The 17829-nt window shown below is 34.5% G+C and overlaps 1 protein-coding gene across 3 annotated transcripts; it reads left to right on the forward strand.

The window, feature by feature from the left end:
• The first annotated feature begins 1189 nt into the window (after positions 1–1189).
• On the forward strand, positions 1190–7778 carry CLC-E (chloride channel E). Of its 3 annotated transcripts, none has more exons than XM_085710483.1 (6): positions 1190–1535; positions 1633–2182; positions 2272–2738; positions 4100–4660; positions 5145–5347; positions 7242–7778. In XM_085710483.1, the coding sequence occupies exons 1-6, from the start codon at positions 1209–1211 to the stop codon at positions 7270–7272; spliced, it is 2139 nt and encodes a 712-aa protein (XP_085566609.1). In that variant the 5' UTR covers positions 1190–1208; the 3' UTR covers positions 7273–7778. The 3 variants fall into 3 exon arrangements, with proteins under 3 accessions (XP_085566609.1, XP_085566611.1, XP_085566612.1); XM_085710485.1 differs by having other exon boundaries at positions 5250–5347; XM_085710486.1 differs by lacking the exon at positions 5145–5347.
• The last annotated feature ends 10051 nt before the right edge of the window (positions 7779–17829 follow it).

Below are 17829 nucleotides of genomic sequence, written 5' to 3' on the forward strand. Positions count from 1 at the left end.
ATTAATTTATGATTTTCTTGGGACCGAAAATTATAAAGGGATCTCCCGAAAAATTATTATCTTATTATTTTATCAAGTTTTTCAATTTTTTACATTGGCCCAAGTCGGGACCGGACAAATTTATTATTTTAGAGAGCTTATTAATTTACCGAGTATTAAATTAAAGAGTTTCTACTGTAAATAGCTCAGTTGGCAGGGGCATGCATTGTTATATGCAGGGGTTGAGGTTCGAATCTTAGACATCCACTTATTCATCTTGAAATAGGTGAATTCTAGTCACTAACTACTTACAAAATATCACATTAAAATTTGTGCAGTCAATTCATTAAAAGTTTAAAAAGTATTACTTTTAATTTAAAACATTTTTTTTCCTTAACCAGTATCCCGGAAGCACCGGTTAATATGACCCTTTATTAACTAAAGTCACTCGCAACTTCACATATAATTATCGGACTGTTCCAAGCAAGGTGATGAAAACATAGGAAAACAGGTTGCAAGAAAAAGCAAAAAGGCAAGTGTGATCTTCCTTGTTCCCCGTTTCTCTAACTTGTTCTTCTGAATATGGCTTCCCATTTCAATGTTAATTTATTTAATAAAGGAATATAAAATTGAAGTCGCAAATTATCCGATTCTTAGACGGTTAATCTGTTTTAAAATAAATGTCACTTAAGATTTCTGCACATATATTAAGAAAGGCAAAAAAGTTGTGAAAAGACAACCATTTTACTAAACTACCCCTAATAACTGTGAGGGTGTTTCTTACAAAAGTATAATATATGACTTTGAAAGTAGTGTACACAACATTAATTAGAGGACATAATTGTAAAAGTTTACATTGAAAAGCGAACATGACATTGATTTTGAAACAAATTATTTTTGCTAAAAAGATACTCTCATTTTGAAACAAATTATAAGCAAAAAAAATTTCATTTTCTTTGTCCCATAATATAAGAAAAAAGACCAACTTTTATGTTATTACTCCCTAATTTGTGTTTTTTTCCTTATAAATTGAGACGGGAGAGAGTATATAACAAGGATTACAACAACACTTAGGAATGATACAATTATGGTGCATGTAAAATTAGTTTTCAAATAAATTTGTAGCATGTAAAGTAATTGAGTAAATGAAATGAGTAATAAATAAATAAATAAATAAATAAATGAGTTGTTGTTGTTATAGTGGAATGGCGGGGGAAGAAGATGGAATAATGGGTGGCTTAGGATGTGCGGTTGGAGTCGGAGTGAGAGTTCTTCAACCAAGTAGTTGGCATTATCATCATCTAGCTGCAATAACAGTAACACGTTCGGGATTCCTTTCTTCTTCTTCTTCCTCAAACAAGAATTACGCCAACTTCACAACTACTAATGGTCGGTGTCGTCGTGTGCCGCTTCACAATAGCAAAGATAGAGAAGGAGAAGTTGAGGAAGGAGTTTCGTCTTCTTCTTCTTCTGAATGGATTCGTAATTCGGGAATAATATCTTCATGCTTGGTTGGTCTCTTAACAGGTGTTGCAGTCGTGCTCTTCAACAATGTTGTAAGTTCATTCATTTTCATATATTCATTCATTCATTGATTTGCCTTTCTTTTTTTAAGTATGATGATTGTGATTTGTGATCAATATCAATATGCAGGTTCATGAAATTCGTGATTTGTTGTGGGATGGGATTCCGGATAGAGGTGCCTCATGGTTGAGAGAAGCGCCTATTCAAGAAACATGGAAAAGGGTAATACTTGTTCCCGCTTTTGGAGGTCTTCTTGTTTCTCTTCTCAACCTTCTTTCCAATTCCAATTCCCGCCCTTTCTTAAAGGCTATTGCAGCTTCTATTACTTTAGGCACTGGTAATTCCTTGGGTCCTGAGGGTCCCAGCGTCGACATTGGAAATTCCATTGCCAAATGGATTGCTTCCACTCCTCTTTTCACTTCCGCCAAACTCCTTCCCCTCCGAGCTGCTGGATCTGCTGCCGGCCTCTCTGCTGGTTTCAATGCTGCCGTTGCTGGTTGTTTCTTCGCTGTTGAGTCTGTCTTGTGGCCTTCTGATTCTGATTCTTCTAATTTATCCCTTACCAATACTACTTCCACTGTTATTCTAAGTGCTGTCATTGCTTCTGTCATTTCTGAGATTGGCCTCGGCTCTGAACCTGCCTTTCAAGTTCCAGACTACGACTTTCGTTCTCCTGCTGGTAAGTAACTTACCGATTCATATCATGATTTTGAATTTCAACAAAACAAAACCTGATATATATAATATGATTATTCAAATTCATTTCAGAGCTCCCGCTGTATTTATTGTTGGGTATCTTATGTGGCCTCGTTTCATTGACCCTATCTTGGTCTACATCATATATGCTCACTTTATTTGACAATCTTCACAAGGCCACTGGCATGCCAAAAGCTTCATTCCCTATACTGGGAGGTTTATCTGTAGGCCTCATAGCATTGCTATATCCTGAAATCCTCTATTGGGGTTTTGAGAATGTTGACATTTTGTTAGAATCTCGACCCTTTGTCAAAGGTCTCTCCACGGATCTATTGCTTCAGCTAATAGCGGTCAAGATAGTTACAACTTCTCTCTGTCGTGCTTCCGGATTAGTAGGAGGCTATTATGCCCCATCTCTCTTTATTGGTGGTGCAACTGGTATGGCTTATGGAAAATTAATTGCTTTCGCTGTTGCTCACTCTAATCCTGTGATTAACCTCTCTCTGTTGGAAGTTGCATCACCACAAGCTTATGGGCTGGTACGTACTGCTTTTATTTATTTATTTATTTGGTATTTCTTGTTTTCTTGGTACCATCGTGTTTTTCTTCTCTTTGGGGTGGGAGATCAATTTGATCTTTCTAAGATCACTTCCTTGGATATACAAATGAGCCTTTTCCTGGAGGATTCCTATATTTGCAGTGTTCACAATTCTTGAATATTTTAGAATTCTTAAATTTAGACAAGCGCCATAAGGTTTACTAATTTAACGTTAAGCCTTTCTCTTCAGTTATCTTATGAGAATCCTGCAATATATTATCTTGTTATCTTAGTTGAAGGTTCTCCTTTTCTTTATGAGAAATAAGCTTCTCATGCATATAACTTGGCATTTTATCTTAGTTGAAGGTTTACTCTCTATTGCTTGGGATTTTTATCAGTAAATGATATGATTGATGTTTTGATGATACAAAAAACCAAGCACTGGCATATATTTAAACTAATAATACAAGACTCCAAATCCTAATTACACAAGGAAACTTATCTTGATAATAACTATGAAATATAGGAGTAGTCTAAGATATTTTGAGATGGGGAACTAATCCTATAAGATAAGAAATTAATCTTATGAGATATTCCAAGATACTATAAAATAATATCAAGATATTTTATATATTCGAGCATTTCCACCCACGATAAAACTTGATACAAAAATAAATCTATGAATTCAGAATGGATTAGGGTCAGATGCCAACTGAGACAAAACTAGTGCTCAAAACTACAACCGACTTTCACGACAACTGGCAAAACAAACTAAAACGGTATTGGGTCAACACTTACATCAGCCAAAGCTTAACTGGAAGGTGTCTATATAACACCAAGCAAAATGTCAAAACCAAGAGGACAGAAGTTTAAAGCATTAAAAAAAGAAAACTGTTTGAAACAAATAAGAAAAGGGAGGGTTTAACCTTGAGAGCATCTTCCATGATAAAGAAAAAGGAGGGTTTAACCTTGATAGTATCTTCCAGGATGAAGAAACCATACACTAACCAAGACTAACATGTCTGTAATATATAGTAGTAACATGGAAGAAAATTTTCTCATATCATGTGGGACTAGATTATGGTCCAAGCAACTTCCTTGGCCAGTTCAGAGTTCAAAACAAATTTTGGAAATTCTTTTGCTATTTAATGTTGCAGCGTATGGTTGTCTATGCTGGAATGCTGCTACACTTTGATTTGTTGGGTCAGAATAAGACTTGTAAGAATATGTTTCAGCTTGAAAAAAGACCTAGAAAGGGTTAGAGACTGAAAGCTCCAGTATATTATATCATTTGTCTTTTGCAAATGTTCAGGAAAAGAAGCTGGCGTGGCACGGATGATCATATCAAAGTTCCTTTTGCAGGTTGGAATGGCTGCGACTCTTGCAGGTGTTTGCCAAGTACCACTTACTGCAGTTCTGCTTCTGTTTGAATTGACACAGGACTATCGGATTGTTTTACCACTACTTGGAGCAGTAGGCTTGTCTTCATGGATTTCATCTGTACAGACAAAGAGAGGTGATGAAAGGGATAAAGAAAAGCTGAAGATACAAAACTCAAATTCTTCTCCGTTTCCAGAAATATCTTCTTGTAGATCAATTGAGTTATCTACTGGTAATACCTCTGCTGAAGGTGTGTCATATTTGAGTAAATCATGTCAAGTGGAGAGTTCAAGTAGTGTAGAGGATAATAATGATGAAACAATGAATTATGTAAGGAGAACATTAGTTTCGGAAGCCATGAAGACAAGATTTGTGACGGTTTCAATGTGCACACCGCTTACTAAAGTAATAGATCTCATGCTCGCAGAGAAACAGTCTTGTGCAGTAATTGTTGATACTGATGATACTTTGATTGGTTTATTGACACTTGGAGACATTCGAGCGTTTGGAAAATCGGCAAAGTCTGGAAGCGAAAATCGAAAGGTACAAGAAATTTTAATCTCAGTTTGATATGAAATTATTATATAGTTTTGCAACCTTCGTGGCAACCTAGAATATTTACAACTGTAAGCTAAATTTATGCCACTACTTGTGGTTGATAGATACTTTTGATGATACATAAGATAATAGATTGGACCTAGTTCTGACGATACTGCAAATTTAACCTGGCATTGATTGGAAACCAACATTTATTACATTTAACCCAAATGTAGATATAAAAAATGTCAATTCCTATAGATGTAATGTAAACTAGAAAGCACAAGCACACACTTAAAAGGGCCTTGTGGATTTCATGCATACATGTTTGGCCACTAATTTCTCAATTCAGCTCAAATGAGTCAGAATCGCTCATGGCATATCTTGGTGGGGCCTTTTACTATATCAATATATACTGCTAAGCAAGTGCCAAGTTAAACCACTTTATTGTGGCTTTACATATCTGACTATTTGGTTCTTCCTCTTACAGGAGATTTTAGTTTCTGAATTATGTGTTTTAAATGGAGGAATATGTAGTGTACCATGTACAGTTACTCCTGATATGGAACTTTATCATGCTCAAATGATCATGAAGGAACATGGAGTGAATCAAGTTCCAGTTGTGAAGAATATCTATGAAAGAACTTATCCAATTGGCCTACTGGACCCCGACAGTATCAGTTTAACATACAGGTTTTGTTACATTTTTTCAATGATTTATCTATATAAAGTATATGATCCCTTTTCATAAAATTGGTTTAGTGATCCAGGAAATATGTCTTTCTCCGAACATATTTATTTAATTTCAAATTTATTTCTTATTTTGAAAGGATTAACTTTATAGCAGTCAATTTTGATGCATTTGCTGAACTAAGCTTCATGACATGGAATGGAACAAAGGTGTAAAACACAACAGAATAAGGCTGAACAATTCGATTCGAGTCTTGAATTCGGATGTGGATTGCAGGCAGGGATGCAAATTCCATAATAAAGGAAATACTAAAATGGTGGATCTTAAAGGAAAATCTAGGCCCGTTTGCTCTTCATATTTCCTGTTTTCATTTTCACTTAAACTAATAAACATAGGAGAATATAGATTTAAGGCTTATATATGTGATCAGTCCTTGCAGTTTGACCATTTTTTGGTTTTGGTCCCTGCACTTTTTTTTGTTTGGTTTAGGTCCCTGCACTTTGGAAAAAATTTGTTATTAGTCCCTCTGTTAGTTGACTGTTAAAAAAAAAAACCAAAATTAACAGAGTGCCACGTGGTCCAGTAATATCATGCCACGTGGCACACTAAAAACAAAATTTAAATAATAAAAGAAATCAAATAAAACAATGTTTTTTATTGTGTTTTATTATCATTGTTTAATTAAAAATAATAAAGTAAAAAAAAAAAAGAGATATCAAACACGAAAGAAAAGGGGAAAAACAATTGAACTTGCAGAAAGGGGAAGAAGTGGATTTAGGGTTTCAACCCAAAAATCCAACCTGTTCTTGTTCGATTTTCAATGAATTTTTTGGGCTATTTCTATTTCGCGTTTCTGTTCACTATCATTTATCTATTTGTGTTTCCTTCGTTGTTTCTGCCCATTTTGAGTTGTTGTTCACCATGCTGCTGCATTTCTGGGAATTCGATTACTGAGCTTTTCCGTTCATCAGTTTGACTTGGCATTTTCGTTTTCACGTAGCCGCGTTTCTGCAAAATCAATTATCCACAAACCCAACTTAAGCTACGTTTCACTGAACTGCGTTTCTGCAGAATCAATTTTCTATTACAGAGCCGTCGCGTTTCTGCGTTTGTGGTATTGCTATTGAGGATTTTGGCCTCACGATTAATCCGTCATTATAAGGATTTTGTATTTTTATTTTTAATTAAATCTGAATAAATAATAATAATAATAATCAAAAAACAATTATTTTATTTGATTTCTTTTATTATTTAACTTTTGTTTTTTAGTGTGCCACGTGGCATGATATTACTGGACCACGTGGCACTCCGTTAATTTTGATTTTTTTTTAACAGTCAACTAACAGAGGGATCAATAACAAATTTTTTCCAAAATGCAGGGACTTAAACCAAACAAAAAAAAGTGCAGGGACCAAAACCAAAAAATGGTCAAACTGCAAGGACTAATCACACATATAAGCCTAGATTTAATATTTTTCTCACCATTTTCTTTTAAAACTTTTGAAAATGGCAAAACAGTGTTCTCATTGTTTCTTAAAATGCATTATTCATAGCTTCCCTTCCATCTTCTCTCTATCACAATTGTTAACTACATGAATCTTTCAACTCATCATTAGAAATTTAAATTGAAAATGAACAGATATTTTAGAAAATGAAAATTGCAAATGTTTTTAGAAAGTAAACGGTGTCATTAGATGGGGTGGGTGGAAATAGTAGTTGAAGCTAATCATGAAATTAGAAGCAACTTTATGTGGGAAAGAATGGTGTAAGAAGAGTGGAGGGTCGCTCATACTTTCAAGCTCTTTAGAGTTATAAAGGGTCTTATCATGTTCACTTCGATGCTTTTTTGTTTGTATGGTATGACTCAACGTAATTACTTTTTGTTGTTGAATGCAGTGCTTTGGCCACGATACAGTCCCTTAGCTGATGTTCCAAGTTAGGAGGAGGGCAGGAAGGCTCTTCCGTTTGATAAATTTCTATTATCTGCCTTTAACACGTCAAGTTTAACCATGCCATTTAATTCTGTGGTGGTTGTGTGTTGAAAAAGTTCCAAATATTTTCACATTGTTTTACGCCGTAAGAATACTCAGCAGCAAAGATCTCCTCTGATGTAAGACAGAGAACGATGGATTATCTTTAATTATAGAAGGAAATTTAAGGCCTCTATTTCATCTAAAAGTTACCAAACTCAAAGTCACTCAAGTGGAACCCATGTTCCATCTTTTGAGTGCGAGTGTGATTGTTATTTTTGTCATTGTATATAGCCACATGTACCTATTACTAGTGGGAGTATGTTGCAATGCAATGGGGTTAACAATGTCCCAAAATGTATTATAATTTTATACAGTAAGCAAAACTGTTATTAATTCAATATAAGACCGTCATGGTAAAAAAAAAAAACATGATTGTCTTCAAAGAGTTACAAATGACAAATATACATCTTCAAAATTATAATGGACCGAATGTTTGCCGGAAGCCTCTATGCCATGTGTTACATGTCCAAGATAAAAATAATAGCTCAAAATTTTATTCTTCAACCAAGATTTTTGTTGGTTCAGTTTTTAGGACTTTTTTTTTCCAGCATTATATACTATAGATTTTGGGATTTTGGTGGGAGGATTTGAATAAGCTGTAAATTGAAAGACGCCCTCTTTGTGATGTGCTAGAAGTTCTTGAAAATATAGCTCAAAATTTCATTCTTTTGTTAAGATTTTTGTCATTACGCTTTCTTGAATTTTTTTTCCTTACTATAACCACAAATTTCGGTGAGAAAAATAAAAGGAATCGAATGATTTTCTAAAGGGTTCTATGTGATGTGATACAAGTCAGAGGAGAAGAATAGCTCAAAATTTCATTATTCGGACAACATTTTTGCTGGTTTGAATTTTAGGAATTTTTTTTCCTTATTATATAGATTATATAGCACTAAATTTCATTATTTGGAATTTTAGTGCCGAAAATTGAGTGAGCCGTAAATTGGAAGACACCATATGTGATGTGCTAAAAATCCTTGAAATAAAATACAGCTCAAAATTCCATTCTTCCATCAAGATTTTTTGACTTTTGACTTTTGACTTTTGAGGGATTTTGGGGAAGAAAAAAAATATAATAGACCGAATGTTTGCCTGGAGCCTCTATGTGATGTGCTACATGTCCAAGATAAAAATAATATCTAACATTTCATTCTTCCGTCAAGAATTTTGTTGGTTGAGTTTTAGGGCATTTTTTTCCTTAGGATAGACTACAAATTTCGCACTACAAAAAAAAAAGACTACAAACTTGAGGATTTTGGTGAAAAGAAAATGAATGAACTATAAATTGGAAGACACGGTCTATTTGATGTGCTAGAAATCATTGAAATAAGATATAGCTTCCTCCGTCAAGATTTTTGTCGATACGAGTTCAAGGAATTTTTTCCTTACTGTATACCAAATATTTGGGGAAGAAAAAGTGCAGAGTATTTGCAGGCACCCTTACGTAAGAAACAAAAAAATAATAGCTCAAAAATTCATTCTTTGGCTATAAATTTTGGGGTTTGTGAAAAAAATTGAATAGGATTTTGGTGAAAAATTTGATAAGCTGTAAATTGAAAGACACTCTATATTGGATATGCTATAAGTCCTTGAATAAAAATAGCTCTATATTTGATAAGCTGTAAATTTCATTCTTCGGCAAAGATTTTTGCTTGTTATGTTTTTAGGACTTTTTCCCCTTACAACAGACTACAAATTTTATGATTTTTGTGAAGAAAATTTAATGAGCTTTAAATTTGAAGCCACACTCTATGTAATCTGCTTGAAGTTCTTCAAAAGAATATAGATCGAAATTCAATTCCTCAGTCAAGAATTTTGTCGTTACTATTTTTAGGGATTTTTTTTTCTTACGATAGACCACCTATTTTTGTGAAAAAAATTATAATGGAACGAATGTTTGCCGGCAGCCAAGATGTGATGTGATAGATGTCCAAAGCCATCCCTTTAGTGTCACAGATCAACTCGATAAAGACTCCCAAAAACGACAAGTAAACGAGTAGGCTCCAAAGCCATCTTCAGAGACTTAGCTACTAAACTTCTTCCTGCAAATCTACATCACAAGGGTCCACCACTAGAGGGTGAGAATATATTCAACATAAGATATGCATAAACACGTGTATAGATTCAGATAAAAGAACACAACAATTACATTTAGACATGTATGCATCACAATCATATAGTATACACATTTAAATATAAAATTTCATTTAATAAAAATCAAATAGGCATCAATCAACATCTTATAATAACATATAAGCATCAACAACATTTAAGAATATCAAGTAGACATTAATAAAATACAAATCATTCGCGTAAACTCATATAGAAGCACGTCATCGAATATCACATCTTTAAATAGTTACACATCTTAAAATATAACATCTTTTAATTACACATCTTCAAATAGACCTACAGTTATGTATGCAATGTCTCTAACTCGACTTTATATGCATGTGATACCAGTTTTGGATATCAGAGTTATGTTACTGATTTATCCCCCATCTTTAAATCACATCCATGAATGCATGAACACCAAGTAATGACTCGACAATGCACATCTTGATATGACTCGACAAATACACATCTTTAAATAGCACTATCGTCAAATATCACATCTTTAAATCACACATCTTCAAATAACACATCTTTAAATCACATATCTTCAAATAACACATCTTTATACAACACATCTTTAAATCACACATCTTAAAATAATACATTGTTTTCACATTATTATTTGTTTCACAAATTAAACTTCTTTAGACATCCTATCCCATCAATGCAATCGACTAAAATATATACAATTAGGGTAGAATAAATTGCACATTCTCTAAAAAAAAAGGTAGTATAGATTGCACTCATGATAAACTATAAGAAGCTCCCAATTCTAGGATTCATATGCAAAAGTATGCGACTATATTTATACGTTGACAGAAGAGCAGAATTATAAACATGTCAATTCTAATTTGACGCAAAATTTCATAGCTACATGCACATGGAAGCAAATTAAATTGTTATTTGTTTACCAAATTTTTTGTCCATTATCACACATATATACGATTCACAAACAGAAAGAAACAATCACCTCCAATTATAATTATAGTTATAATAAATAATAGATGAAGAAAGAAGCCAAGATAAAATTGATTCATCTAGCAAACTGGAGGCAACACGATAACTTATATATACAAATTTCTCATGTTCCAAAAGATAGCAGTGTAATGTTCAGGAGTGAAAACCATGTGTGTCGTGTCGAATGGATTGATAAAGAACCAACAACAAACTGTACCATGGTAACTCGAAGGAATTCAAGTACTTTTATAAATAAAATATATTAGAATTTTTCAACCATTAAAATAGCATCGATGGTAAAGAATAGAGAAACATCATATTTTAAATCGCGAATTAATGACTTTTTCACACTTTGACACATAAAAAAAGATCAATAGAAAACAACACCCTTCACCATACAACTCTTATGGTGAATAAAGACTCCCCTTACCTTAGTTTGTAGAATTTGATGATTTCTTACGGTAAAACTTTTCTCTAGGTTCTCCTTGATATCCTTTCTTGCCTCTTCTCTCCACAACCCTATTTTTCTTTGATCACTGTAAATTCTTTAAAACTCCCCATCTATTTATAACCACCAATTGAGTTTGTTTCTCACTTAATCTTTTTTAATAAATTCAGATTTTATTTATTTTTATTTTCACAAATAACTTTAGACACATTAACTATCTGCACCCTCACTTCCCTATTCTCACCAAAAATGTTACTTTCTTCTTAAAAATTATTTTCTCTCAATCTCTTTTTAATTAAACTATTATAATTAATTAAAGCTCTATTTTATATATATACTACCCTTATTAGTCCAATGTCTCTATCCCAATTAACTAAAAAAACCCACCCAAACATGCCAATCACTACTACTAAAAATAATAATATTATATTATCTAATAAACTAATATTAAAAATTGGGGTGTTACAACCAACACATAATCAAATATGACGCATTTAACAAATTCACCAAATGTATGTAATGCTCCTAGACACGACTCCTACATGCATGTGATACCATCACCAACAAAGGTCATCACCTCATGATGCCAACAGAACATCATATCACCATTGAATACAAAATATTCATATCATCTCCACTGAATATAAATATCTTAAATCACCTCCACTAGATGTACACATCCTAAGACTTATGATGCATGAACATATGACACACCATGCACATGTTCAACAATAAACTCACCATCATTTTCAACTCCATTGGATATATATATATATATATATATATATATATATATATATATATATATATATATATATAATATCCTAAATCACACCTTCATTTTGCATACATGCATTCACCAACAATATCACCATCATTTAACATAGAGTAATGATATTTTGACATATATGCATTCACCAACAATATCACCATCATTTAACATATATGCATTCACCAACAATATCACCATCATTTAGAATATATGCATTCACCAATAATATCACCACCATTTAACATATATGCATTAATCAACATCAACTACATCATTACAAATCAACAACTTCATATAATTTCAAATAATCCAAGTAAAAGAGAAAAGTATATCACACTATGATAAACACCATCTTCAACACCTATTAATCATTCACACATCCTCATATAATCATATCAAACTATTCACAAAAAGGTTTGGAAATTATCCGGTCTTAAACATAAATTTCGACAAAGTTCGTCTATCGTCTCACAACTTAAAAACAATTGTAGTAATTCAATCAAAACTAAGCAAACAAACTCAAATGCCTCAACTATGTATACACATAAATCACATATGAGTGTAGTTGTGTATACATGTGCGTTTCACCGGCCAAATGCGACAAAATCACAAAGTTCACAAAGTTCATCTCACTTTATCATTTTTCAAAGAGAATTCCATTTTCAAAGCAAAACAAGTTAAAACCCATTGAAACCATTCACAACCACTTTTACAAATCATGTATTCAATAAACAACCTTAACCCTACCCCTTTCCCTTGAGAAAAACGAGTTTCGGAAAAATCGACGTTCTTGGACGTTTTCAAAAGGTTTAGTTCAATTTCATAAAATCAAGCTCAATCCAATTCATAAGATGTTCTAGTAGGTTAAAGAGTAAAAACAACAAGTAAACATGTTGAAAGAAGCATTTTAGAAAGCTCGGATCGGCCTCCGAATGCCCGAAACACAAAACAAAGGGTGCTGCAATAGGGCTCGCTCGCTTAAGTGAAGCTTGCTCGCTCAAGCGAGCAACTCACAGTGAGTACTCGCTTGGTGCTCGCTTACAGCTCGCTTAAGCGAACAGTCTTCTGTTCTGCATAATTTCTTAAGGGTTTACATCATTTTTCACCCCAAAACCCAAATTTTGATCTCCAACATCCAAATTTGTTCCCAAAGATTGTTTATACGTTTAGGTACACAAAAAGACACTCAAAACTATAGCAAACTTGAAAACAAATAGTATTTCAACACAATTCATGAATTCACCCATTTTTCACAAAAACTCTCAACACCAACTCAATTCACAGCACAACTCCATAATTATGAATACCCATGGCATCAATCATCAACAACAACATCTCATAACGACAACAACATCAATTAACCATGAATTCATCAACAATCCAACAACAACAATATCGTACTTCACCAATTTTGAGCAAAAACTCAAAGCATCCATATTTATACATCTTAAGCTTGTAAATTCAACATCAACAACTTAATTATCATCAAATTCACATACTCAAACATAAAATTAAAATAAGAGCACGAATTTCATCAATTAAATTCACAATAACCACTTTCCACAATTAAGCACTTATGAATTGAGGTAGAAAAGAGATTATACTTAAAGATTATGAAGAAACACTAGCCCCCTTACCTCTTTTCTTCACAAAGATTAGCTAATTCTTCACTCCCCCTTACTCCTAGCTTGAATCCTCTTGGAACTTCTCTTTAACCCTTTCTCTATCTCTAGCCTCCTTAGTGTTTATGAGTATGAATGAAATGTTAACCTAGTTTCTCTCTAAGTTAAGCTTTTATAGTCACCACTAAAATGGGTTAGGTTTATCATCTCTTAATGGGCTTAACACATTCACATCTAATTAGAAATGTTACTACTCACTTAACTTAGTAAAATGTCTAATTATTACCATCTCAAAAATAATTACTACTAGTTACCTTTAGTCTCAGTAAAAGAAACTATTCACCTCAAAATACTTAAATAATGCCAAATCTAAGTTTACTAAAATTTCCTTCCTTAATAAAATGACCAAAATACCCTCGAGTCCGAAATGACTAAAATACCCTTCATAGGCTAAACTCTACCAATCCCGGATAAAATACACCCAAAGACAAATAATCGCAAACAAGCACATACAAACACATATAAACAATTAATAAAATAAATCTAGCGAAAATCAGGTTGTTACAACTCTCCCCCCTAAAAAGAATTTTTGCCTTCGAAAATTACCTGAAGGAAACAACTTCGGATACGAAACCTTCATCCTACTCTCTAATTCCCATGTAGCACTCTCACCGGTTGGTCGAACCCAAATCGCCTTCACCAAAACGATCTCTTTGCCTCGCAACGCTTCATTTCGCGATCCTCAATCCTAACTAGCCAAGTCTCAACAGTCAAATTATCTCTTACTTCCAAATCATCCACTTGAATCACGTGAGACACATCATACACATACTTCCGTAACTGAGACACATGAAACACATCATGAAGATTTGACAACGATGGCGGTAATGCAATCCGATACGCTACAACCCCAACCTTCTCAACAATCTCAAACGGTCCAAGAAAACGAGGAGTCAACTTCCGACACTTCAAAGCACGCCCAACACTGGTTACAGGATTCACTCTCAAGAACACAGGATCACCAACCTGAAACTCAATGTCCTTCCTCTTTTTATCATGATAACTTTTCTGCCTACTCTGAGACACTCTCATCTTCTCTTGAATTATCTTAACCTTTTCAGTAGTCTCTTGCACGACCTTCAGTCCTAACAATGCACTTTCACCTGACTCATACCAACACAATGGTGTTCTACACATCCGACCATACAAAGCTTCAAACGGTGTCATACCGATATTAGAATGAAAACTGTTGTTATAAGTAAACTCAATCAATGGTAAACATTCAACCCAACTGACATCTTGCTCCAAAACACAAGCTCTCAACAAATCCTCCAAACTCTGAAAAGTCCTCTTTGTCTGCCCATCAGTCTGGGGATGATAAGCAGAACTCAACATTAATTTAGTTCCCAAAGCAGCTTGCAAACTCTCCAAAAACTTAGAAGTAAACCTCGGATCTCGGTCTGACACAATACTAGAAAGAATACCATCAACCTGACAACCTGCTCAATGTAGATCTCAATCAACCTCGCCACAGACATACCGGTCTTGATAGGAACAAAATGTGCCGACTTCGTCAACCGATCAACAATCACCTAAGTCGAATCAAAACCCTTCACAGTCTTCGGCAACGCTCCGACAAAATCCATAGGGATATTATCCCATTTCCATTTTGGTACAAACAACGGTTGCATCAAACCCGACGACTTCTGATGTTCAATCTTCGACTTCTGACAAATCAAACAAGCATAAACAAACTTTGCGATATCCTTCTTCATTCCAGGCCACCAAAACAACCTCTTCAAATCCTGATACATCTTTGTCGCTCCTGGATGAATACTCATACTACTCCTGTGACCATCGTTCAAAATCCGCTTCTTAAGCTCAAGCGCATCTGGTACACAAACTCGATCACGAAACATCAAAACGTCAATCTCATCTAATCTGAAGTCTACACCTTTACCCTGATTAACCAACACCACTCGATCCACAAGTTCCAAATCTTCCTTCTAACCATTCTTAGTCTCATCCAAAATATTACTCATCAGCTTCAACATTCCCAACCTCACACCATCCGGCGTCAACTCGCTAACCAAACTCAAATCTCAAAACTGCTCGTTCAACTCCAACTCCTTAACCATCAAGGAAGACATATGCAAAGACTTACTACTTAAAGCATCTGCCAACACATTCGCCTTTCCAGGATGATAACTCAACCGAAAATCATAATCCTTAAGAAATTCCAACACCGTCTCTGTCTCATATTCAACTTATTCTGATCAAACAAGTATTTCAAACTCTTGTGGTCACTGAACACTTCAAACTTAGAATCATACAAATAATGCCTCCAAATCTTCAACACAAACACAACCGCCGCCAATTCCAAATCATGAGTCGGATAATTCTTCTCATGCACTTTCAACTGCCTTGACGCATAAGCCACAACCTGAAGATTCTGCATCAACACACCACCAAGACCCATCTTAGAAGCATCACAATACACAACGAAAGATTCCTTCGAATTCGGCAAAATCAACAATGGCGCAGAAGTTAACCTCTTCTTTAACTCTTGGAAACTCTTCTCACACTTAGCATCTCAAATATACGTTTTTCCCTTCCGATTCAACTGCGTCAATGGCAACGCCAACTTAGAGAATCCTTCAATAAACCTCCTATAATAACCTGTCAATCCAAGAAAACATTTAATCTCAAAAATAGACTTCGGCGATTCCCACTGCAACACTGCGTCAATCTTCGACGGATCCACCGCAATACCACCCTTCGAAATCACATGACCAAGGAAACTTACTTCCCGCAACCAAAACTCACACTTCGACAACTTAGCTAACAACTGCTTCACCTTCAAGACACACAACACAATCCTCAAATGCTCAGCATGCTCCACCTCCGACTTCGAATACACTAAAATATCATCTATAAACACTACCACAAAACGGTCCAGAAAAGGATGGAATATTCTATTCATATATTCCATGAAGACACCTGGCGTATTAGTAACTCCAAATGGCATCACAGAATAATCATAGTGACCATACCTTGTTCGGAACGCGTTTTGGATATATCTTCTACCTTCACTCTATTCTGATGATATCCCGATCTCAAATCAATTTTACTAAATACTTATAGTGACCATACCTTGAAGGTATTTTTTTCCTTGTTTATAGACTACATTGTTGTGGACTTTCGTGAATAAAATTTGTTGCGTATTTGTATTGGCTGCATTATTGCTAAAACAAATATCCATGATTGTGATGTTGGATATCATATTCCAACATGTTTTAGGCATTTTCACAAGATGTTGGATGTGATGTTCCAACATCCTGCACGGTTCAGTGTGCCTTGTTTTATGCCTGATTGTACGCGCGCTTTATCTTATTAAGGAATCCACGTCCTCATATCTTGTTGACCAAGCAACGCGCATATCTGTTCAGAATCAGTTGTGGTTTTATTCCTAAAGAAGTAATAATATTTTAGGGAATATTTGGATATGTTTGGAAGTTCCTAAAGATGTTCCTACATATTATGACTGTCCTTATTTGTTACTAATTCTTGTTACGTAGATCAGCTGAACGATCTACTTTGTTCTGAAGCCCAACAAGTTAATAAGCCCATATTGCTTCAGTATATATACAAGAGTACAAGACCTAATTCATTGATTCAAGCCGTCATTCTAAAAGAATAGTTTTTAGGGTTTTGAGTCGTGTTATTTGTGTGTTCTTCTCTTGTATCGTTTTGATGCAAGTCTAGGACTGTTTGTTATTTGTGAGCCTTTCTTGTATCACCTTGATACATGTTAAGGACTGTTTATTGAGTTGTAACTCGTGTGCTACACCAAGGCTTTGAAGCAAGGTTATAGTTTGTGTTTGAAGGTAACTTCACCATTTTGTGTTTAAATCTGATAATCAAAGGGGATGTGATTGATTGTAGGATAGTGAGATGGGATCTCAGATCTAGGAGTTTCTAGGTTGAAGTCTAGACGGGTAGGTCCTAGGTCTTAAGTTGTAAACGTGGTTTACTGATAACTTTAGAATAATGACTGCACTATTGGATTTCCTTCCTGGCTTGGTAACCCCCAAAGTAGGTGTGTTTGTCACCAAACTGGGTCAACAAACTCTCTGTGCCTTTTACTTTCTTGTCATTTACTTTCTTGCATATTTTATGTTTGTTAGTATAATGTTGGAACATTAAACGCAACATCTATTTTCTGTGGTTCCGGTGTTGGAACATCTCATAGAACATCGTAAAACTAGTGTGCTAGAATTTCAAAATTAAATGAGCATTGAATTGGAAGACACCCGCTTTGTGTTGTGCTAGAAGTGATTGTAAAAACTATAGCTCAAATTTCTCTTCATGTACCAAGATTTTGTCATTAGTATTTTGAGGGATTATTTCCATACTATAGAGACCATCTATTTTGGTGAAAAATTGGAGTGTTTCCTTACTATAGATTACCTATTTTGGTGAAAAAATTAGTGTGGAAAGAATGTCTGTCGGCCTCTAAGTGATGTGATACATGTGA

Source organism: Medicago sativa, chromosome 5 (assembly GCF_051527215.1).
Source record: "Medicago sativa cultivar Bolivia chromosome 5, Bolivia_mono, whole genome shotgun sequence".
In the NCBI taxonomy this organism is placed as follows: domain Eukaryota; kingdom Viridiplantae; phylum Streptophyta; class Magnoliopsida; order Fabales; family Fabaceae; genus Medicago; species Medicago sativa.